Here is a 26,071-nt window from a genome sequence, read left to right on the forward strand (position 1 = left end):
ATAGCCACACCCATATCTCTTAAAAAGATGTTGCCACTCAATAAAATGGAAAAAAAATGCAATGGAAGCTCCAAGTATGATGAAAATATTTAATTCATTCCCCTATAACAAATACACATTTTTTGTGGCAAGCCTATAAATTGTGTTGCTTTTGATGAGATCTGTGAATGTAGCAAATTGGAGCAAGTGAACTGTACACTAATTATGTTTATTACTGGTCTACTTTATGTTGCAGATTTGATTTCAGACTTTGATTCAACTATGTTATTCCTATTAATGCCAATGAATTTCTGTTAAGCATGAATGGATTTGGTGCTTAAGGGATGCAGTAGGTAATTCCCTGGTGCTCTATGCATTGATGATTGAGGTCTTTTTCTTAATAAGATGTTGGATAGTAAACGTTTCGAGAAATTACCTTTTTACATGCATTGCAGATAAGCCATAACTCCCAATCATTTAATTCACATTATGGAAAAGTGATACAATTATTTTAGCAGTGGAAATCATGTCCCACAATTTCTTGTCAATAATAATCAGAGTAAATTAGGTGCTCATGTTTTATTGGGTAAAGCACTTAAGAATTTCAGCCATTTTGGCATATTTGATAAGGCTTAATGGTGGTTCGTTGTGAATTTATATATTGTTATGAGCATTCATTTGATTAAAAGGACAGAATATGGCTATTATTTCCAACATTATGAGAACCATAAATTATCTGAATTTTATGTTAAATATTCTGAGGTCATACAGGTGGATTTGAGCTGCTAAGGTAGGAAATAGTTATGGTAAAAAATGTTAAATTTGTACTGAAACGGGGCAAAAAAAACCTACAGATATTGTTCACCTGATTATATCCTGTGAATGCAGTTTTTATTGTGACAGAACTGTACTTTAAACAAACTTTCAACAATGAATAGAACAGTTGATTATAAGAAACTTGGTAATGTGTTTATCAGACAATCAACTTCCCCCCCTTTGTTTTGATCAGGGGAGATGGAGATGGGCTATGTTATCCTCTATGGAGAATTGAGATGAGGGGGATTGAGCAGCAGGAAAAGGAAAAGACACAGAGATAGAATAACATTGCGCAGAGCTCTGTAGCAAGTATTTTACATCTTACGTCTGTTAGGTCTCGAGTTCCCACTTCTGCACAGGGGGAATCTTGGGCCGTCTCCGCTGCGGTCTCCCATTCCTATCCAGCCGCAGTGGAGTCTGTTCAGCAGGGACGTCGGTCCCAGCGTCTTGCTCGGTCTCGCTCGGTACAGAGAGTTACTGCTGCTTCTTCAGCTCCTGCCATTAAAGTCAGTGCTGGTCAGCAGCGAGCGGACTTCTCTGGGACTAAGTCCTTATTTGCGCACACTGAGCATGCCCAGGGCAAGATCTCCCGTTGGAGATCGAGGGTCATGTGCTCAGGCTCTGCAGCGCATTCCATTGGTCCTCTTGGCAGGTCTTGGAAGGGCAAAGTTTCTGTGGCCACTTCCTGTCCTGCAACTATATAAACTGCGCATGACCGCACGGCCATGCGCTAGTGTACAATTATTATGTGTGTGTGTAGATGGATGTATGTCGAAGGATGAAAGCTCCTAAGTATCCCTCCCTAGAGTTGTTGATTGCTCGTGGATGATGGTAGCTCTCTAGCACCCGACTATCCATCTGTATGTTACACACATCACAGCGTCCTATAGCTGTGCCTGCCAGTACGGCGCCGTGCGCTTGCCTTACGCTTTCCATACCCAAGCCTGGGTGGTTAGTGGCGTCCGTCAGTGCGGCATCGCACGCACTCTTGTGCTCATATATAGCTAATAAGTTTCTTTACACACCCAGTTGTGGTGATGTGCCAGCAAGGGTCTAATCGGACTTCAATCCCTTTTGGGGTTAAGTTCGCTGACTACTTGCTCGCGCTCTATGTGCGGTACCGCGGTCCTGTGACTTAACAGGATTGCTTTCTTCACGTTGGGTGAGGTTTAACCCATGTGTTTATACATTTTAGTACCGCCATATAGTCTGTCATTTACTAGCAGCGGGTTTCGCCTGCACAGTGGACCCCGGACTGCGAACGCATCTATATCATTTTTCTTGGTGCGTTCCGCCAGTCCTAATATTACACTAGCGCCAGGGTCTGGCTAGTGATGACAGACAAACAGCAATCCTTCCGGTATATCCAGCAGCTGGAGGGTAGGTTGGCGGCTCTCGAGAGCGCAACCTCAGCTGTGGATGTTACCGCAGTTGCTGTACAGGCTGCCAGCGTGGCTGCAGCAACTTTGTCCATTGCCACCCCTGTTCCGACATTTTCTCGCCTCCCGCTGCCAGAAAAATTTTCTGGTGATAGCAAATTTTGTAGGGGATTTGTGAGTCAGTGCTCTATTCATCTTGAGCTCCTGGCTGCACGCTTCCCCACAGAGCGGGCTAAGGTGGGATTTATTGTATCTTATTGTCGGACAGGGCGTTGGAATGGGCTACGCCACTGTGGGAGCGTGGCGATCATGTGGTGCAGAGTGCTTCGCTGTTTTTGAGCACTCTGAAACAGGTCTTTTTAGGACCTCAAGTCACCCATGATACTGCGCTCCAACTGCTGGCATTAACTCAGGGTGAGTCCTTGGTCAGTCATTTTGCCGTCCAATTCCGCACTTTGGCATCTAAGGTGGAATGGTCGGATAAAGCTCTTATCCCCATATTTTGGAGGGGCTTGGCTGACCACGTAAAGGACGCTCTGGCCACTAGGGAGATTCCTGCCACACTGGAGGAGTTAATAACAGTCTCCACTCGAATTGATCTCCGTTTTAACGAGGGGAGGTTAGAGCGAGCCCAGTGTAGGCAGAGGTTTCGGCTGGCTCCTACTTTCGCCAAACCTCTGGAATCTCCGGTCCTGGTTACTGAGTCACATGAGGCCAGAGAAGTGTCACAAGCGGGATCTAAGTCCCGGACCGCTTGTGCACTCACGGTCTGTCATGTTTGCCAGCAGTCAGGACATCTAGCCACCAGATGTCCTCAGCGGTCGAGGAAACGTCAGCGTCTAGTGGTCGTAGGTGGAGGTACACTAGACACGGCGACGTTTGCCTCTAAATTGTCCTTTAAGGGGACAATTACTATAGGCTCATTCTCCCACTCGGTAGAGCTCTGCGTGGATTCTGGGGCGGAGGGCAATTTTATGTCTTCTGCCTTCGCCCAACGTCACGCAATACCCCTGGTTATGCTAGCTCAACCTGTAATGGTACGAGTGGTGAATGGGTCGACACTGCCCTCACAGATAACACACCAGACCATCCCTTTTACTCTGTCCATGTCGCCATCTCATCAGGAGATTATTTCTCTGCTCGTCATTCCAGAAGGAATTGATGAGGTCCTGTTGGGAATACCTTGGCTACGGTACCACTCTCCTCATATCGAGTGGTCCTCAGGCAGAATTCTGGGATGGGGTGAATCTTGTGGGGGTAGGTGTCAGAGAGAGTGCGTTCAGGTTGCTACAACAGAAGTACCCGCAGATCTATCCTCTCTCCCCAAGCAGTATTGGTCGTATGCAGACGTGTTCTCCAAAAAGGCAGCGGAGTCCCTTCCACCCCATCGCCCCTATGATTGTCCTATTGACCTCTTGCCTGGTGCTGAGCCTCCCCGGGGTAGAGTCTATCCGCTATCTCTCCCGGAGACGGAGGCAATGTCACAGTACATCCAGGAAAATCTGGCAAGAGGGTTCATCAGGAAGTCAGTGTCACCTGCTGGGGCAGGATTCTTCTTCGTGCAGAAGAAGAATGGGGAATTGCGTCCATGCATAGACTACAGGGGTCTTAACGCCATCACCGTGAAGAATAAGTACCCTTTGCCTTTGATATCTGAGCTATTCGATAGGCTTCGGGGAGCAAGGGTATTTACTAAATTAGATCTGCGGGGTGCTTATAACCTGATTCGCATCCGTGAGGGGGACGAATGGAAGACGGCGTTTAACACCAGGGATGGGCACTATGAATATCTGGTGATGCCCTTCGGGCTCTGTAATGCCCCAGCCGTTTTCCAAGACTTTGTGAACGATATCTTCCGGGATATGCTTTCCACCTCGGTCGTAGTCTATCTGGATGATATTCTCATCTACTCTCCAGATATTTACTCCCACCGGAGAGATGTTGGCAAAGTCTTCGACCTCCTACGGGCAAACTCCCTCTATGCCAAGTTGGAGAAGTGTATGTTTGAGCAGGAGTTCTTACCTTTCCTAGGCTACATCATCTCAGCCCAGGGATTGGCTATGGATCCTGCCAAACTACAGGCTGTGATGGACTGGCAGGAACCCCATTCTCTTAAAGCGGTGCAGCACTTTATGGGATTCATCAATTATTATCTCCAGTTCATCCCGCACTTCTCAACTTTGGTAGCTCCCTTGGTTGCCCTCACCAAGAAGGGGGCGAATCCCAAATTGTGGTCTGAGGAGGTCTCCAAGGCCTTTATCTCTATAAAGTCACACTTCGCTAGCGCTCCCATTCTACATCGCCCCGATGTTGATAAGCCATTTATCATGGAGGTCGATGCCTCTTCTGTTGGTGCTGGAGCAGTCCTCTTCCAAAAGAATGATCAAGGTCGGAAGCATCCTTGCTTCTTTTTCTCCAAGACCTTCTCACCAGCAGAGAGGAATTATTCCATCGGGGACAGGGAGTTGCTAGCCATGAAGTTGGCTTTCTCGGAGTGGAGACATCTCTTGGAGGGAGCACGTTTTCCCTTCCAAGTCTTCACAGACAATAAAAATTTGGTGTACCTGCAGACAGCTCAGCGGTTGAATTCTCGCCAGGCCAGATGGTCCTTGTTCTTCTCCCGGTTTCATTTCACCCTCCATTTCCTTTCTGGGGAGAAGAACATTCGGGCCGATGCTCTCTCTCGCTCCGTTTTGTCATCTGCGGAGGAGGAGGAGGAACCTCGGCTTATTGTCCCCACCGAGAGCTTGAGAACTGTGGCTCCGGTTTCGCTAGAGTCTGTGCCCCCGGGCAAGACTTTTGTTCCATCCAGTTTGCGACCGGAGGTTCTTTCTTGGGCGCACTCGTCCAGGGTGGGTGGACATTTTGGTACTAAACGGACATCTGAGTTACTGGCGAGGACATACTGGTGGCCGCATATGGCCCGTGATGTCGCGGAGTATGTTCGGGCGTGTGTCTCTTGCGCCAGGAACAAGACTCCTCGGCAACGGACAGCTGGTTTGCTTTATCCTCTGCTCGTGGCGGACAGGCCCTGGGAGATGGTCGGGATGGACTTTGTGGTGGGCTTGCCCAAGTCTCGTAACTGCACCATTATCTGGGTGATCACCGACCATTTTTCCAAAATGGTGCATTTGGTGCCTCTTCCTCGGCTACCATCTGCACGGGCGTTGGCTGTCTTGTTTATCAAGCATATCTTTCGCCTGCACGGTATGCCAGACAAAATTGTTAGTGACCGGGGTCCCCAGTTTGCGTCTCGATTCTGGAGAGAGCTTTGTCGTCTACTCAGTATTGAGTTAAATCTCTCTTCGGCATATCATCCAGAGACGAATGGGTTGGTTGAAAGGGCCAACCAGACCTTGGTCACATATCTGCGACATTTTGTTTCTGCCAGGCAGGATGACTGGGCATCCTTGCTACCGTGGGCAGAGTTTGCACTTAACAATGCCGTAGCCGACTCCACCGGTCAGACTCCATTCCTCTTAAATTACGGCCAGCATCCGCGTGTTCCTGTGCCCATGCCTGTGTCTTCCGCTGATTCCAGGTTGGCAGACTGGGCTGTGGAGGCACGGAACATTTGGGATCGCACGCAGGATACCATTCGGGCCTCCAAGGAGAGAATGAGGTCCTCCGCCGATGTTCATCGGCGCCCCGCTCCGACCTTTGCCCCTGGCGACTTGGTGTGGCTCTCCGCCCGTAACATCAGGCTGTGAGTTGAGTCCTCTAAGTTTGCTCCTCGCTACTTGGGTCCCTTCAAGGTTCTCGAACAGGTTAATCCCGTGGTCTACCGTCTGGCTCTTCCTCCACGCTTGGGTATCACCGACACCTTTCACGTGTCCCTCTTGAAACCCGTATACATGTCCCGGTTTTCCGAGTCATCTGCCGGGACATCGGGTTCGTCTACGGACGATTATGAGGTGAACGCTATTTTGGGGTGCAAGGTGGTACGCGGCAAAAAGTTCTATTTGGTGGATTGGAAGGGTTATGGCCCAGAGGACAGGTCATGGGAACCTGCCGAAAACATTCGGCCCCACAGCTCATTGCTGCCTTCGAGCGTAGCGAGGCCCAAGGAGGGGGGGCCCTAGGAGGGGGGTTATGTTAGGTCTCGAGTTCCCACTTCTGCACAGGGGGAATCTCGGGCCGTCTCCGCTGCGGTCTCCCATTCCTATCCAGCCACAGTGGAGTCTGCTCAGCAGGGACGTCGGTCCCAGCGTCTTGCTCGGTCTCGCTCGGTACAGAGAGTTACTGCTGCTTCTTCAGCTCCTGCCATTAAAGTCAGTGCTGGTCAGCAGCGAGCGGACTTCTCTGGGACTAAGTCCTTAGGGCGGCACGGTGGCGCAGTGGATAGCACTGCTGCCTTGCAGCGCTGGAGTCCTGGGTTCGAACCCCACCAAGGACAACATCTGCAAAGAGTTTGTATGTTCTCTCCGTGTTTGCGTGGGTTTCCTCCGGGCACTCCGGTTTCCTCCCACATTCCAAAGACATACTGATAGGGAATTTAGATTGTGAGCCCCAATGGGGACAGTGATGATAATGTGTGCAAACTGTAAAGCGCTGCGGAATATGTTAGCGCTATATAAAAATAAAGATTATTATTATTATTATTTGCGCACACTGAGCAAGCCCAGGGCAAGATCTCCCGTTGGAGATCGAGGGTCATGTGCTCAGGCTCTGCAGCGCATTCCATTGGTCCTCTTGGCAGGTCTTGGAAGGGCAAAGTTTCTGTGGCCACTTCCTGTCCTGCAACTATATAAACTGCGCATGACCGCACGGCCATGCGCTAGTGTACAATTATTATGTGTGTGTGTAGATGGATGTATGTCGAAGGATGAAAGCTCCTAAGTATCCCTCCCTAGAGTTGTTGATTGCTCGCGGATGATGGTAGCTCTCTAGCGCCTGATTATCCATCTGTATGGTACACACATCACAGCGTCCTATAGCTGTGCCTGCCAGTACGGCGCCGTGCGCTTGCCTTACGCTTTCCATACCCAAGCCTGGGTGGTTAGTGGCGTCCGTCAGTGTGGCATCGCACGCACTCTTGTGCTCATATATAGCTAATAAGGTTCTTTACACACCCAGTTGTGGTGTTGTGCCAGCAAGGGTCTAATCGGACTTCAATCCCTTTTGGGGTTAAGTTCGCTGACTACTTGCTCGCGCTCTATGTGCGGTACCGCGGTCCTGTGACTTAACAGGATTGCTTTCTTCACGTTGGGTGAGGTTTAACCCACGTGTTTATACTTTTTAGTACCGCTATATAGTCTGTCATTTACTAGCAGCGGGTTTCGCCTGCACAGTGGACCCCGGACTGCGAACGCATCTATATAATCTTTCTTGGTGCGTTCCGCCAGTCCTAACAACGTCAGAGCTTGATTAGGATCAACAAAGTTTAGCTCTTCTGTACGATATCCTCCATGCTGCTGGAGCTTGTCTCTGTGAGTGAAAAAGTGAATGAAGAGCAGGAATCCAGCTTTCTGTACTATTCTGTGCTGTCTATGAAAGAAACCACTGCAGCTCATCTCCTCCCCATTTACCAATGGATTACAAGCTTCAGATAGAGCATGCAATGGGAAACACTAGTGAGAATGCAGGACATAAGAAAAATAATGGTGAGAAACTTTATTATTCACCATGTGCAAACAGGACACATTATTCTAAATAGTTTTTTGAAAGCATAGTTACCCTTGAAAGGTGTTTTCTGTTTCAACCTTGTTGAAATTTAGGCATTCTTAAATAAATTGTTTCATAATCTTATATTGGTAAATTTGCAGAATGCTTGTAATAAAAGTTTTAATTTGCTTGTTACTAAACATTCTCCCGGTATTGTACTTAAAAATTGAAGAGCTGCAGTCTCGTAGAGATAGCCGGTCTCCTAGGCAAAGAGCGTAGTGCTTAAAACCTGTTTCAAACAGTTTGTAAGTGCTGTTCTGATGTTGGCCAGATAGCTGTATTCCATCCCCTTCATTGCCACCGTGCTCCTCTGGTGCCGCAAAGGCAAAGCTACTGCTGCTTGTAGCACCATAGAGTGCTCAGTTTGGGCCATTGATGCTAATATGCCAGTGATATAAACTACTAATCCAACAGGAGCACACTGCGCCTGCACTCCTATTCTACAACATGACAAAACCCCAGATGGCATTAGGTGCTGAATACTGATTTATTATATGTTTTAAGCTAGGGCCACATGGTAATATTTTCTCTCTCCAAGCGAATCGGGTAAATTATGCAAATGTTTCTCTGATCAAACTATAATAAGAGTGTGAGCATAGTGTGTTCATCGAGTGCTCCAAATCTCTTGGATGAGCAGAAGAAAAAAATTCTCCAAATTGTGTCAATCTGTAAAAATTGGACTGCTCTCACATGTCATCCAAGCACCGTTCAATGTTTTCCAAGGACTCAATAACTTTTATGGCTGAGGGCGATTTGAATATCAGATCAAACTCAAGCATGCAGTAATCTTTTACTTGGACAGACTCTGTCTATGGAAAAAATCAGACCTGTACACAGTCCTATAGAATTATATTGGTCCAAGTGTGATCCGATGTTTTGTCAGGTCACACTCATGGTGGAAATATGCTTGTTTGCACTTGCCTTAATTGTGAAACCAGGATGAAGAAAACTAGAAACCTGTTTTTTGGGGTTACTTTGTATATCTGAGTGAGGTTCAGTTTTCAGCCTTGCTGTTTGTGTAAAATGACATGTCACAAGTCCATGTGTTTCACTTATGCAAGCAGCTCTGCCAAAAACTGCAATTCAAGGTTATGGCGTTTTTAGAATGTCAATGCTATTGAAAAAAAAATACTATCTACCTGCTTTAATGTATACATGTTCTGTTGTAATCAAGAATGTCACTTTAATACTAACATATATTTTTTGCTTCTTTCAGCACTTAGGGATAACAGGATTGAACTGGTTCGAGCTTCCTGGCATGAGTTGAGTATCAGCGTTAGTGATGTCACGTTGTCAGATGAAGGGCAGTATACATGTTCCTTGTTTACAATGCCTGTCAAGACTTCTAAGGCTTTCCTCACAGTTCTAGGTGAGTACTACAGACTTACATAAAGGAAAAAAAAACTTGTTTTTGATTGCATTCAATATACAGTATAAGGCTGGAATATTTCTACTTTAAGTCATTAATATGCTAAAGTGTTTAGCTGCATGTACAATGTTTCCTCGTAAATTCATGCTGGACTAATTCTCACCAAGCAAAGTATTAAGCTCTACAAAAAAGTTTGAGGACCTCATAATTCTCTGGATTTCAACATCCCTGATCCCATAGTTTCTATATTTCTGCAGCAGATAAACTAATGTCAGAGAGAACTGTTGTTATCTTAATCCCTGATCTGTGTTGAGTTACAGTGGTTAGCAAAAAGTATTCACCCCCTTGGCATTTTTCATGTTTTGTTGCATCACAACTCAGAATTCAACATGTTTCTTTTTTAGGGTATGCATCTGTTCATGTAAAGAACATGCCTACAACTGTAAACATTTGAACATTTGGTTTTCTTTTTATTGTGAAGCAGACAGCAATTGGGACAAAATAACTGAAATGTGCATAACTATTCACACCCCTAAAGTCAGAACTTTGTAGAGCCTCCTTTTGCTTTTGATATGTTTCTATGAGCCTTCCACATCTTCCCACTTGGATTTTTTGCCCATTCCTCAAAATAAAACTGCTCCAGCTCCTTCAAATTAGATGGTTTCCTCTGGTGGACAGCAATCTTCAAGTCTGACCACAGATTCTCAATTGGATTAAGGTCTGGGATGTGACTAGGCCACTCCAAAACAATTACACATTTCCCCTTAAACCACTCGAGTGTTGCTTTAGCACTATGCTTTGGGTCATTGTTTTGCTGGAAGGTAAACCTCCATCCTCCCAGTCTCAAATCACTGACAGACTGACACAGGTTTTGGTCAATAATATCCCTATATTTCAAACCATCCATCTTCCCCTCAGGCCTTTTTCCCTGTTCCTGCTGCTGAAAAACAACCACACAGCATGATGCTGCCATGTTTCACTGTGTGAGATTGATTCCTTGGGTGATGACCTGTGTTGGTTTGGCGCCAGATGTAGCGTTTACCTTGGTGGCCAAAAAAATCTAAATTTTGGTCTCATCTGACCACCGCATCTCCCTCCATACATTTGGGAAGCCTCCTAAATGTCTTTTGGCAAACTAAAAACAGTACAATTTTTGTGTGTAAGTAATTACTTTTTTCACCACTCTTCCATAAAGGTCATTTATTTGACCAAGAAGGAGAGTGATGGGGTGCTATGCCAGATGACCTGGCCACCACAGTCACCAGACCTGAACCCAATCGAGATGGTTTGGGGTGAGCTGGACCGCAGAGTGAAGGCAAAAGGGCCAACCAGTGCTAAGCATCTCTGGGAACTCCTTCAAGATTGTTGGAAGACCATTCCCGGTGACTACCTCTTGAAGCTCATCAAGAGAATGCCAAGAGTGTGCAAAGCAGTCATCAAAGCAAAAGGTGGCTACCTTGAAGAACCTAGAATATAAGACATAATTTCAGTTGTTTCACACTTTTTTGCTAAGTATATAATTCCACATGTGTTAATTAATACTTTTGATGCCTTCAGTGTGAATGTACAATTTTCATAGTCATGAAAATACAGAAAAATCTTTAAATGAGAAGGTGTGTCCAAAATTTTGGTCTGTACTGTACAAGTGGGCTGATTTCATATGCACATGCTAATATTCAGTTATTCGATCCCATAAATTTAAGTTCTACCTATATTTTTCTCACTTTACTTCAATAACTTGGACTATTTAGTCCTAATGCATCACACACAAATTGGATAACAAAAATATTTAAAAACAGATTATAATGTAGCAAAATAGGTAAAAAGCCAAGATGGTGAATACTTTTGCAAGCCACTGTAAATATGAATACAAAGCTGAGCCAAGCCTGTATGTTTATATTGTAGTCATTAAGAATAACCATTAGCGGTAGTGGGCATTGACTAGCGCTCATCCTGTCCTTCTCTGTGCAGGGTTTATCGCCAGGGTCAGGCAGTGATTAGGTATTCTGCTCGGCGATAGGTGCGGAACCTATTTAGGGTCTCCAAGGACAGACAGGGTGATGTTAGAACTGTCGAGGGGTATCCACTCTCCCCTTCCCTAGTATTTGATTCCCTTCCCTTATCCCTTCTTCTTGCAGTTAGCCTTTCCTACATGTTCCATGACAGAGTCACAGCAGTTAGAACCCCAGCGTTCATACATTTATCAGCCTTTCTAAGCATAGGTAACATACATTATATTACTTATGATTATTTACAGGACAACCTTGTTAAGAAAACACACTAAAAATTGAGTTTTAATTGCTCATCTGTAACCTTTTACTAATTGAAAATAATTCACAATATGCAAACATTATGGAAATAAGTGAATTTACCAGCATATTTAGTGAGCCCACAAGCAAATTTCTATCATTAAGTATTTCAAATCATGAAATATAACCTTATAAGCCTAGAGAGTAGTCCTAAACAGGAATTGACAGTTATCTGTGTATGCATACACATGCAAGGAGGCTGTCACTTATAAAGTGAGACCACCCACTGGACTAATAAACACAATGTATATACAATATATACATAAAATACAAGTTTGGTCTCATTCATATAAAAATTCTATTTATGTTTCACGTGGATTAAACTCATACCTTTATCATCTCTGAGAAAGTCCATGTTTTTTGTGGTCTGACCTGTCCACACCAAAACACGGTGACTTGTATGGGTTTTATTAGAGTCATGGTTCAAACTCTCCAATGCAAGTCTGTAGGTCCATGAAAAAATGGTAAATTACTCACATACCATTCTAGTTGAATACTAGTCCGATTTTCACGTTAGTTTGAAAAGAGAAACTAGAGAATCCTTATGGTATGCAAAAAAAAAATGGATTACTGATTGGACTTGCTCACTGACGCTTGTTTCACTCACGATACTTTTACTCATGATACTTTGAAATCGCAGTTTTTGTGATCAGTGGGTGTCACAGCAGTCAGACCTCCAGCGATCATACATTTATGACATATCTTGAGGCTATGTATTATATGTTATTTATGGGACAACCTTCTTATGAATAATGCACTAAAAATTGAGTTTTAATTCCGTGTGATTCACATTTTTCAAATAAAATAAAGTATTTCAAATCATGAAAAATAACCTTTTAAGTCTAGAGGGCCTAAGTGGTGATTGACAGTTATCTCTGTATGAATAAACATACAACAAGGCTGTCAATCATTAAGTGAGAGCACCCATTGGAACTTATAAACACAATGTATATAAATACATAAAACACATTTTAGATCTCATTTATGTAAAAATGCTATTTATGCTTCTCCCGGACTTGTCCATGTTTTTTGTGGACTGAGTTGTCCACACGAAAAACGGTGACATCTTTGATTTTATCAGTCATGGATCAAACTCTATAATGAAAGTCTTTATTTTCAGGAAAAAATTGTACAGCATTCAGATGCCATCCAAGTTGCATACTAGTTGTTAAGGACCGGCGGAACGCACCAAGTATAGATAATAAGAAACTAGGTGCGTTCGCAGTCCGAGGTCCACAGTGCAGGTAAAAGACCCTGCTGCTAGTAAGACGGACTATATGGCGGTACTAAGTATACACACATGGGTTAACTTCACCCTGCGTGAAGGAAGCGATCCTGTTGCGTCACAGGACCGCAGTACCGCACATAAAGCGCGAGCAAGAAGTCAGCGGACTCAACCCCTACACAGGATTGAAGTCCGATTAGACACTTGCTGGCACAACACCGCAACTGGGTGTGTCAGAGGAACCAAAATAATAATATAAAGGCACAAGAGTGCGTGCGGTGCCGCACTGTCGGACGCCACTAACCACCCAGGCTTGGGTCAGGAAAGCGCAGAGCAAGCGCACGGCGCCGTACTGGCAGACACAGCAACTGGTAGCTGTAATGTGTGTTTCGTGCTGTTGGATAAGTCGGGCGCTAGATAGCAAACATACACCTTCCGCGAACAGACATTCAATAGGGAGGGTTATTTAAAGAGCGACTATCACTCACAACACACACACATATTTACAAGACAATACTAGCGCATGGCCGTGCGGTCATGCGCAGTTTATATAGTAGCAGCACAGGAAGCAGCTCCAGAAGTTTTGCCCTTTCAGGACCTGCCAAGAGGACCAATGGGATGTGCTGCAATACCTGAGCATGTGACCCTCGATCTCCAACGGGAGATCCTGCCCTGGGCATGCTCAGACAGAGAAAAGCAGGACTTAGATCCAGAAACGTCCTCTCGCCGCTGCCCAGCACTGGCTTCAATGGCAGAAGCAGGAAAAGCAGCAGTAACTCTTCGCACAGAGTCAGACTGAGCGAGACGCTGGGATCGACGTCCCTGCTGAGCAGACTCCACCGCGGCTGGAGAAGAATGGGAGACCGCAGCGGAGACGGATCGAGATTCCCCCAGTGCAGCAGAGGAAACTCGACTCCTAACATTACCCCCCCTAGGGCCCCCCTCCTTGGGCCTCGCCACGCTCGAAGGCAGCAATGAGCTGCGGGGCCCGAATGTGCTCAACAGGCTTCTAGGACCTGTCCTCGGGGCCATAACCCTTCCAGTCCACCAAATAAAATTTTTTGCCACGTACCACCTTGCACCCCAAAATAGCGTTCACCTCATAATCGTCCGTAGACGAACCCAATGTCCCAGCAGATGACTCGGAAAACCGGGACATATACACAGGTTTCAAGAGGGACACATGAAAGGTGTCGGTGATACCCAGGCGTGGCGGAAGGGCCAAACGATAGACCACAGGATTAACCTGCTCGAGGACCTTGAACGGACCCAAGTAGCAAGGAGCAAATTTAGTGGACTCAACTCGCAGCCTGATGTTACGGGCGGAGAGCCACACCAAGTCGCCAGGAGCAAAGGTCGGAGCGGGGCGCCGATGAGCATCGGCGGAGGACCTCATTCTCTCCTTAGAGGCCCGAATGGCATCCTGAGTGCGGTCCCAAATATCCCGTGCCTCCACAGCCCAGTCTGCCACCCTGGAGTCGGCGGAAGACACGGGCATAGGCACAGGTACCCGTGGATGCTGACCATAGTTGAGGAGGAATGGAGTTTGTCCAGTGGAGTCGGCTACGGCGTTGTTCAGTGCAAACTCTGCCCATGATAGCAAGGATGCCCAGTCATCCTGCCTGGCTGAAACAAAATGTCGCAGGTATGTGACCAAGGTCTGGTTGGCCCTCTCTACCAACCCATTCATCTTGGGATGATAAGCGGAAGAGAGATTCAACTCAATACTGAGAAGACAACAAAGCTCTCTCCAGAACCGAGACGCAAACTGGGGACCCCGGTCACTGACAATTTTGTCAGGCATACCATGTAGGCGGAAGATGTGTTTGATAAACAACGCTGCCAAGGCCCGTGCAGAAGGTAACCGTGGTAGCGGCACCAAATGCACCATTTTTGAGAAATGATCGGTGATGACCCAAATGATGGTACAGCCGCGAGACTTGGGTAAACCCACAACAAAGTCCATCCCGACCATCTCCCAGGGCCTATCTGCCACCGGCAAGGGATAGAGCAACCCAGCTGGCCTTTGATTTATTTTTGGCGCAGGAGACACACGCCAGAATATAATCCCTGACATCCCGGACCATATGCGGCCACCAGTACGTCCTCGCCAGTAGCTCAGACGTCCTCTTTGTCCCAAAGTGTCCACCCACCCTGGACGAATGAGCCCAAGAGGGAACCTCCGGTCGCAAATTAATGGGCACAAAAGTCTTGCCCGGAGGCACAGACTCTAGCGAAACCGGTGCTATGGTTCTCAGGCTCTCGGAAGGGACAATAAGCCGAGGCTCCTCTTCCTCCTCCTCAGTTGACATAAGGGAGCGAGAGAGAGCGTCAGCACGGATATTCTTCTCCCCGGCGAGATAATGAAGAGAAAAGTGGAACCGGGAGAAGAACAGGGACCATCTGGCCTGGCGAGAATTTAGCCGCTGGGCTGTTTGTAAATAGACCAAATTTTTGTGGTCCTTGTACACTTTGAAGGGAAACCGCGCACCCTCCAGAAGGTGTCTCCACTCCGAAAAGGCCAACTTCATTACTAGCAACTCCCTGTCCCCGATGGAGTAGTTTCTCTCCGCTGGCGTGAAGGTCTTAGAGAAAAAGAAGCATGGATGCTTCCGACCTTGAGCATCCTTTTGATAGAGGACTGCTCCAGCACCAACGGACGAGGCATCGACCTCCATTAGGAATGGCTTATCCACGTCGGGACGATGTAAGATGGGAGCGCTCTCTTCCGACCACAATTTGGGATTCGCTCCCTTCTTGGTGAGGGCCACCAAGGGAGCTACCAGAGTTGAGAAGTGGGGAATGAACTGGCGGTAATAGTTTATGAACCCCATAAAGCGCTGCACCGCTTTAAGAGAATGAGGCTCTTGCCAGTCCATCACAGCCTGTAGCTTGGCAGGATCCATAGCCAATCCCTGGGCGGAGATGATATAGCCCAGGAAAGGTAAGGACTCCTGCTCAAACACACACTTCTCCAACTTCGCATAAAGAGAGTTTGCCCATAGGAGGTCGAAGACTCTGCCAACATCTCTCCGGTGGGAGTCAATATCTGGAGAAAAGATGAGGATATCATCCAGATAGACTACAACCGAGGTGGAAAGCATATCCCGGAAGATGTCGTTGACAAAGTCTTAGAAAATGGCAGGTGTATTACAGAGCCCGAAGGGCATCACCAGATACTCATAGTGCCCATCTCTGGTGTTAAACGCCGTTTTCCATTCGTCCCCCTCACGGATGCGAATCAGGTTATAAGCACCCCACAGATCTAGTTTAGTAAACACTCTAGCTCCCCGAAGCCTATCGAAAAGCTCAGATATCAAAGGCAAAGGGTACTTGTTCTTAACTGTGATAGCATTAAGACCCCTGTAGTCTATGCATGGACGTAGTTCTCCACTCTTTTTCTGCACGAAAAAGAACCCTGCCCCAGCAGGTGACACTGACTTCCTGATGAACCCTCTTGCCAAATTCTCTTGAATGTACTGAGACATTGCCTCCGTTTCCGGGAGAGATAATGGATAGACTCGACCCCGGGGAGGCTCAGCACCAGGCAAGAGATCAATAGGACAGTCATAGGGGCGATGGGGCGGAAGGGTCTCCGCTGCCTTTTTGGAGAACACGTCTGCATAAGACCAATATTGCTTGGGGAGAGAGGAAAGATCTGCGGGTACCTCTGTAGTAGCAACTCTCGATGAATTAACGCACTCTCGATGACACCTGTTCCCACAAGATTCACCCCATCCCAGAATTCTGCCTGAGGACCACTCGATGTGAGGAGAGTGGTACCGTAACCAAGGTATCCCTAAGAGAACCTCATCAATTCCCTCAGGAATGACGAGTAGAGATATAACCTCCTGATGAGATGGTGACATGGACAGAGTAAAAGGGATAGCTTGATGTGTAATCTGTGCGGGCAGTGTCGACCCATTCACCACTCGTACCGTTACTGGTTGAGATAGCATGACCAGAGGAATTGCGTGACGTTGGGCGAAGACATAAAATTGCCCTCCGCCCCAGAATCCACGCAGAGTTCTACCGAGTGAGAGGATGAGCCCAATGTTATTGTCCCCTTAAAGGACAATTTGGAGGCAAACGTCGCCGTGTCTAGTGCACCTCCACCAACTACCACTAGACGCTGACGTTTCCTCGACCGCTGGAGACATCTGGAGGCAAGATGTCCTGACTGTTGGCAAAGATGACAAATCTGGAGTGCACGAGCGGTCCGGGACTTAGATTCCGCTCATGACTCTACCACAGGCTCATGGCACTCAGGAGCCTGGTCTGGAGATTCCAAAGGTTTGGCGAAGGTGGGAGCCAGCCGAAACCTCTGCCTACACTGGGCTCGTTCTAACCTCCGCTCATGAAAACGGAGATCAATACGAGTGGATAGAGTTATTAATTCCTCCAGTGTGGCAGGAATCTCCCAAGTGGCCAGGGCGTCCTTAACGTGGTCAGCCAGCCCCCTCCAAAATATTGGAATGAGAGCTTTATCCGACCAATCCAGCTCAGATGCTAAGGTGCGGAAGTGGACGGCAAAATGACTGACCAAGGACGAGCCCTGAGTCAATGCCAACAATTGGAGCGCCGTATCATGGATGACACGAGGTCCTAAAAAAGACCTGTTTCAGAGTGCTCAGAAACAACGGAGCACTCTGTACCACATGATCGTTACGCTCCCATAGCGGCGTAGCCCACTGCAACGCCCTGTCCGATAGAAGAGACACTATAAATCCCACCTTAGCCCGCTCTGTAGGGAAACGAGAGGCCAGAAGCTCGAGATGGATAGAGCACTGACTCACGAAACCCCTACAAGACTTACTGTCACCAGAGAATTTCTCTGGAAGCGGGAGGCGAGTTAGAGTCGGGACAGGGGCGGCAGTGGACAAGGTGGCTGCAGCAACACCAGCAGCCTGAACAGCGACAGCAGTGACATCCACAGCTGAGGTTGAACGCTCAAGAGCCGCCAACCTTCCCTCCAGCTGCTGGATGTACCGCTGTGAACGCTGATCGTCCATCATTTACTAGCCAGACCTTGGCGCTAGTATTATGTTAAGGACCGGCGGAACGCACCAAGTATACATAATAAGAAACTAGGTGCGTTCGCAGTCCGAGGTCCACCGTGCAGGTAAAAGACCCTGCTGCTAGTAAGACGGACTATATGGCGGTACTAAGTATACACACATGGGTTAACTTCACCCTGCGTGAAGGAAGCGATCCTGTTGCATCACAGGACCGCAGTACCGCACATAAAGCGCGAGCAAGAAGTCAGCGGACTCAACCCCTACACAGGATTGAAGTCCGATTAGACACTTGCTGGCACAACACCGCAACTGGGTGTGTCAGAGGAACCAAAATAATAATATAAAGGCACAAGAGTGCGTGCGGTGCCGCACTGTCGGATGCCACTAACCACCCAGGCTTGGGTCAGGAAAGCGCAGAGCAAGCGCACGGCGCCGTACTGGCGGACACAGCAACTGGTAGCTGTAATGTGTGTTTCGTGCTGTTGGATAAGTCGGGCGCTAAAAAGCAAACATGCACCTTCCGCGAACAGACATTCAATAGGGAGGGTTATTTAAAGAGCGACTATCACTCACAACTAGTGTTGAGCATTCCGATACCGCAAGTATCGGGTATCGGCCGATACTTGCGGTATCGGAATTCCGATACCGAGATCCGATATTTTTGTGATATCGGGTATCGGTATAGGAAGTGTAAAATAAAGAATTAAAATAAAAAATATTGTTATATTCACCTCTCCGGCGGCCCCTGGACATCAGCGGGAGGATCCGGCGTCCGGCACGGCTTCTTTCTTCAAAATGCGCGCCTTTAGGACCTGTGGAATGACGTCCCGGCTTCTGATTGGTCGCGTGCCGCCCATGTGACCGCCACGCGACCAATCAGAAGCCGCGACGTCATTCCTCAGCTAAAGTCCTAGAATGAGCGCCTTCTAGGACCTGAGGAATGACGTCGCGGCTTCTGATTGGTCGCGTGGCGGTCACATGGGCGGCACGCGACCAATCAGAAGCCGGGACGTCATTCCACAGGTCCTAAAGGCGCGCATTTTGAAGAAAGAAGCCGTGCCGGATGCCGGATCCTCCCGCTGATGTCCAGGGGCCGCCGGAGAGGTGAATATAACAATATTTTTTATTTTAATTCTTTATTTTACACTTTAATATGGATCCCAGGGCCTGAAGGAGAGTTTCCTCTCCTTCAGACCCTGGGATCCATGAGGATACATTCCGATACTTGATGTCCCATTGACTTGTATTGGTATCGGATATCGGTATCGGCGATATCCGATATTTTTCGGGTATCGGCCGATACTATCCGATACCGATACTTTCAAGTATCGGACGGTATCGCTCAACACTACTCACAACACACACACATATTTACAAGACAATACTAGCGCATGGCCGTGCGGTCATGCGCAGTTTATATAGTAGCAGCACAGGAAGCAGCTCCAGAAGTTTTGCCCTTTCAGGACCTGCCAAGAGGACCAATGGGATGTGCTGCAATACCTGAGCATGTGACCCTCGAACTCCAACGGGAGATCCTGCCCTGGGCATGCTCAGACAGAGAAAAGCAGGACTTAGATCCAGAAACGTCCACTCGCCGCTGCCCAGCACTGGCTTCAATGGCAGAAGCAGGAAAAGCAGCAGTAACTCTTCGCACAGAGTCAGACTGAGCGAGACGCTGGGATCGACGTCCCTGCTGTGCAGACTCCACCGCGACTGGAGAAGAATGGGAGACCGCAGCGGAGACGGATCGAGATTCCCCCAGTGCAGCAGAGGAAACTCGACTCCTAACACTAGTGCTGTCAGATTTTCATGTTTGTTTGATAGGACAATCTAGAGAATCCGTCTCATATGCAAATAAAACCCTCAAAACTGATGGTAAAAATGGACACAGTTAAAAATCCCTGATGAAAATGTGATGCAAAAGACTAATGAAAATCAGGCATGTCTGAATGAGCCCTATACCAAAATATTTTTCCTCAAAAAATTACATATATTCTCCTCAATATGGAAATTGGAATACCAAGAAGGAAACTTCATGGAATTATGGAAATCACATAAGGGATAGACATGCTAATTATATGGAAATGAAGAAAAAGTGGTAATATTTCCAAAACATCTTAATTTATTATGTATTGACAATGAGCATCATGCGCACTAATACCTGTACTTAAATGTCTTGAAATGCATGAAGATATTTGTGGTTAAATTAAGTTGTTAGTAGTTGTCTGAGGAATGTCCTGCCACTATGAATGCATTTGGAAATGCAAATCTTCTAGATCCGCGGCTAAAAGCTTATGCTGCATTTGCAGACCAATGATGTCCCAGAAGTGCTCTATTGGAGGCATTCCAGAGACACTGCAGGTCATTATAGCACTTTGTGAACACCATAGCTACCATATATTTTACTCCCTCATACCATAATCATGGAAGTAGGACCAGTGTGAGATTCTCTAGTAAATTCCCCTTCGTGACATTGCCAATGTGGCCTCCAGCTATCTTTGCATAAAAAAGAAAAGCAGGACCCGCCATCACCAAAGAGGATAGACCATTCTATCCTCCATTGCTCCATTTCAACCTGTGGTCTTCAACTGGAGACCACATGGGCAACGTTATGAAGTGGCTTTAAAGAAGGAATATAACACTGATCCTACTTGTGGGATTATGGGGAATGGCATAATGAATGGACTCCTCTAGTTTTCATTCCAAGTACACTAACAGGTTGGTGTTGCATTGATTTAGTGGTAAAATCAGTGATATGGCCATTTATTCAAAGTGTCCCATCAAGACAATGCCAAGCTATACGTTGCTCATGATACACTTAGCAGTTTACATGGGCTAAACGTGCTACCATGGCTACTGTGCCTTCAGACTTACTCTATTGGGTACAACTGGGATGTAATTGGCCGACAATTGCAAAGGAAGCTGCCAGCGGAGGATCTTTATGATTTGCCCAAGTGCATTCAGCATAGTAGTACATTCCAAAGACAAACAATAATGACCTCATTGATAGCAGTCACAGTAAATGTAGGGATTACTCCACGTAGCATTCAACCATGGTACTGAATAACGCTAAGTTCACATTTGCGTACAGTATATGTGCACAGCGTATCTTCTGCATGTGCAAATCATGCCAAAATGTATGCAAATGCGTGTTTACGCAGCGTTTTTTATCCGCATCAGCTTACGCATGACGGCAAAAAAAACACTGCGTGTGCATGCGCTTGTATGCATTTTTTGCCTGTGCTTGCGTTTTTTATGCACATGCATTCGATATTTCCAGGAGGGAGTGTCTCAGTGGGCATGTCTCAATCAGTTCCTGGACACGCGCAGTCCGTAGTATGCAAGCGCATTGAATGCATGTGTAAGCAAGGACATGCATACGCATGCGTTCCCATAGACAGTAATGTGTTTTTTAATGCACCCATCTGCATGCACATGTCTGCGCATATTTGATGGATTTTTTAACGCCTCCAAAAATACAACATGTTGCGTTCGTCAGACCTCGATGCACACCTCGAAATGACGCATGCCTACATCATGTTAAAGATAGGTATGCATGATGCATGCGGATCAGTGCAGATGAAGCGCAGGACACACAGACAAAAATGTGAAGCCAGCCTAAATTAAGATGTTTTGGAAATGTCATTTATATTATTTCATTATTTCTATATCATTAACATGACTATTGATCCTGTTATCTCCATAATTCAGGGATTTTTCCTTCTTGGCACAGACAGCGACAACCCTGGCACATGCTGCAAACACATTTCCTATGACGCTGCTCCAGGTGCGCAGAACGTCTGTGAAGAAAATCCAATCTGCCCAAAGATTTCATCCATGACAAGTTAATGTTTAAAACATAGAACTCTGCCCTTCACCTCTCCAAAACAAACCTATTTCAACACCCTCATCACCTCACTATCCAAAAATCCTAAACGTCTCTTTGACACTTTTCATTCCCTACTCAATCCAACAGTGCAGGCCCTAACCATAGATCTCCGTGCTGATGATCTGTCCAATTATTTAAAAGAAAAAATTGACTATATTCGACAGGAAATTTTCTCCCAATCCCCCATACCATGCACTTTCTTCCTCCCCCACTGCATCTAGCTCACTCTCTTTCTTTGAACCAGTCATGAAGGAAGTGATCATGCTCCTTGCATCTTCTCGCCCTACTTGCACCAATGACCATATACCCTCACATCTCCTCCAGTCCCTTTCCCTTGCTGTCACCACCCACCTAAAAAAAAAATTCAACCTTTTTTTCTCTTCTGGTATCTTTGCCTCCTCATTTAAATATGCCATCATGCATCCATTCCTTAAAAACCATCCCTCGACTAAAACTGTGCCGCAAACTATAGACCCGTATCTAATCTTCGCTTCATCTCTAAACTCCTGGAATGCTTGGTTCACTCCTGTCTAATCCTCTATCTTTATTATCACTCTCTTCTTTATATTCTTAAATGCAGTTTATGCTCTTTACACTCTTCTGAAACTGCCCTCATTAAAGTTTCTACTGAACTACTAATAGCTAAATCTAATGGTCACTACTCCATACTAATTCTCCTGGATCTATCTGTAGCATTTGACACTGTAGATCATCAGCTCCTCCTGACTAAGCTCCGCTCCATCAGCCTCAAGTACACCATTCTCTTCTGGTTCTCCTCCTACCTCTCTGACCTCTCCTTCGCTGTATCTTTTGCTGGCTCCTCCTCCCATCTTCCCCTTATTGTCGGGGTTCCTCAAAGATCAGTCCTAAGCCCCCTCCTGTTCTTGTATACAGCCCTATCTATTGGACAAGCAATCAGTAGATTTGGTTTCCAGTACCATCTCCATGCTGATAACTGCCAAATATGCACCTCTACTCCTGACATCATGCCTGCATTATTTCATTATTTCAAAACACCAGTGATTGTCTTACGGCTGTCTCCAACATCATGTCCTCCCTTTTTCTGAAACTGAACGTATCAAAAACTGAACTCCTTGTGTGTTCTCCCTCCGCTTACCTATCTGTGCCCAACATTGCCATTTCCATGTGTGGTTCTACCATTACTCCCCAGCATCAAGCCCGCTGTCTTGGGGTCATACTTGATTCAGACCTTTAATTTACCCTCCTCCCCCCCCCCCCCGCATCCAATCACTGGCTCACTCTTGTTATCCACACCTCAAAAACATTTCTAGAATTTGACCTTTTCTTACTTTTGACTCTGCAAAAACTCTCACTGTTGCTCTTATTCTTTCTCATCTGGACAACTGTAACTCTCTACTAATTGATCTCCCTCTTACCAAACCCACCCATCTCAAATGTGTCTCAAATGCTGCAACAAGGATCATATTGCTCTCCAACCGCTACATAGATGCCTCTTTTCTGTGCTAGTCATTGAACTGGTTACCCATCCACTCTAGAGTTAAATATAAACGTATCACTTTCACTGACAAAGCGCTCCATGGTTCAGCACCATCCTACATCTTCTGGCCTCAGTCTATCACCCTACCCATGCCCTCTGTTTTGCTATCTGTCATCCCTGTGTTGCCCATTCAAAATCTTCCTCATGACCAGGACTCTTATATTATGTTCTCACATGCTTTATACATTCATTTAAATGCCCTCTGTGTCTGTACTTTTACACATTCTGGTTGATAACTATTTCATGCAGCATTACATGAACACCCAATTTGTTACATTACGGCTGGTCTGAACAATGAAAGCAATTGTTACCATCCACCTTTCATGTCTCCCCTAGTTCCTCATAGATTGTAAGCTTGTGAGCAGGGCCCTCACTCCTCTTGGTATCTGTTGCTTTATGTGATTCTTGTTATGCTGCAATGTCTTTTATTGTCTGTACAAGTCCCCTCTATAATGTAAAGTGCTGCGGAATATGTTGGCGCTATAGAAATAAAATTATTATTATTAGTCTTGGTGTTACAATTTCGGGGTTGAGGTATGTATTTATCTACTCAGTTTTCCTGCTCTATAACATGATGCCTGCAGTCTAGACTCTATATAAACCATTTTACTTTTAAAACCTGTGCTTTATCTCTTAAGCCACAGCTCTTTTATTGTATTTCTGTTTCCTATTATTCTCAGGAGATAGTATTTTGGCTACAGCCAGCTTAAACCTTTCAACTATATATTCTTAAGGACATGGTGCTCATAAAACTCTAAAATTAAGGAAAGTTTTATAGCTGCTTTTCTTTTTTTCTACCTTAGTGTTTTTCTTTGTTCCTGTCATTTCTACTGCAAACTATTAGTTTTTGTTGTTTTATTGGGAGCACTTCACCATTTATGCCTTATTCCCTAAATGATCTCTCCCTTTTTTCCCCTCTGAGGGTTTCAGTGACACTAAGAATGAAAGAGATTCATCGAGAATGCTGCGGAATAACGCTTAAACTCAACACTTTATGAGATTCATTGAATGTCAGCGGCTGAATCAGATGAAATTGCTATAGTTTATTGCAAACACACCTATGTTCCTAACCTGTTATACAATTTTAGAGATTGATTTTTTTTTTTTTACTTTTTGCCCGTGAACTTCACTTGTTTTAGAATGCCAAGTTCTTTCACTTAATAGGACTAATGCTGGATGCCAGACACATTAAAGTTAATCCAGCTGCTGAATTGGTTTTGTGCATAGTATTTGAAAGCTGGCTTTTTTAAGCCCCACTGGGACAATTTTACAAAAAATCTTTACAAGTTTGCCATTAAGGACAAAAACTACCCATTTTAAGCACAGTATTTCAGGATAATAACTTCCTCAGCTTAATGCTTTTCCACAGAGACCCATCTTTGGATCCAAAGTATAAATGTCTTTCTAAATCCTCCGTGTGAACTGATGGTTCGGCATTATACAGCCATTGCAAAGAAAATAAAGGTTTTTTTTTTCCAATATAAGCTTCTCTCTGTTTGAATAAGAAATTATTAAATTAATTTAGAAGGTTTTGTAATCTAACTTGTAAAGAATGTATTGCCTTTATCAAGGTTCTTTTTTTGGTTACTGGCTTTTAGCTTTTTTAATATTTTCAATATTATAAATTATTTATATTTACTCTTTTTTAATATGTATTAGTTTATATTAGAGAATATCAATTTTTAAATTAAAATTTGTCACATTCTCCAAATATTCCAAGAAAAATTGATTTGTGGTTAAATGATTTGCTGCAAATTGAAAATATTGCAAAGCCTCCGATTGCCACGAAAAGCATGCATGACATTTTTCTTTTTTCCTGACATAATAAACGTCTTCACTGCTGGCTTGTCACACGATCCTTAGAGTGTGTATGAACGTTTTGGCTGCGTTGCATTTTTTAGATGTACAAAACTTAACCCCTTTCTGCCAGCTGTCGGGATAATACATCAGCTGGCAGACTCCCCGCTTTGAGGTGGGCTCCAGCGGTGAGCCCACCTCAAATCCGCGACATGTCAGCTGATATCAACAGCTGACATGTGGCCGCAATGGGCGCGAGTGGAATTGCAAACCACCCGCTCCCATTAAATAGTTAAATTCGGCTGTCAAACTCTGAGAGCGGCATTTAACAAGCGCAGCCATTAGCGCTAGCACCGCTGACCCCCGATCATTGCCATGACAACCTGAGGTCTCCTTGAGACCTCTATGGTTGTTGATGGCAGATTGCTGTGAGCACCACCCTGTGGTCGGCGCTCAAAGCAATTCTGCATTTCTGCTACATAGAGATGTTATGTGCTTCACCTCTATGTAGCAGAGGCGATCGTGTAGTGCATGCTTCAAGCCTCCTATGGAAGCTATTGAAGTATGCAAAAAAAAGTGTTTAAAAATATAAAAAAATAAATAAAAGTTCAGATCACCTCCCTTTTGCCCCAATCAAAATAAAACAATAAAAAAATCAAACCTACACATATTTGGTATCACCATGTTCAGAATCCCCTGCTCTATCAATTAAAAAAAGGATTAACGACATAGTGAGGAAAAAAATCAAAACGTCAAAATTACGTTTTTTTGGTCACCGCAACATTGCATTAAAATGCAATAACGGGCGATTAAAAAAACGTATCTGCACAAATGTGGTATGATTAAAAACATCAGCTTGGCATGCAAAAATAAGCCCTTACCCAACCCCAGAACATGAAAAAAGGAGACGCTACGGGTTTCGGAAAATGGCCCAATTGTTTTTTTTTTTTAGCAAATTTTGGAATTTCTTTTCACCACTTAGATAAAATAGAACCTAGACATGTTTGGAGTCTATGAACTTGTAATGACCTGGAGAATCATAATTGCAGGTCAGTTTCAGCATTTAGCGAACCTAGCAAAAAAGCAAAACAAAAAAAAGTGTAGCAT

At 45.4% G+C, this 26,071-nt stretch overlaps 1 protein-coding gene across 2 annotated transcripts in view; it reads left to right on the plus strand.

The window, feature by feature from the left end:
• CADM2 (cell adhesion molecule 2) overlaps positions 1 to 26,071 on the plus strand; it is a 2,470,210-nt gene that overhangs the window by 2,071,072 nt on the left and 373,067 nt on the right. For both annotated transcript variants that reach the window (XM_069760974.1, XM_069760973.1), the window contains one exon: positions 9,055 to 9,207. In XM_069760974.1, coding sequence (XP_069617075.1) covers positions 9,168 to 9,207 — 40 coding nt within the window. In that variant the 5' untranslated portion in view covers positions 9,055 to 9,167. The remainder of the gene's footprint in view (positions 1 to 9,054; positions 9,208 to 26,071) is intronic.

This window comes from Ranitomeya imitator, chromosome 3 (genome assembly GCF_032444005.1).
Source record: "Ranitomeya imitator isolate aRanImi1 chromosome 3, aRanImi1.pri, whole genome shotgun sequence".
NCBI classification, from domain to species: domain Eukaryota; kingdom Metazoa; phylum Chordata; class Amphibia; order Anura; family Dendrobatidae; genus Ranitomeya; species Ranitomeya imitator.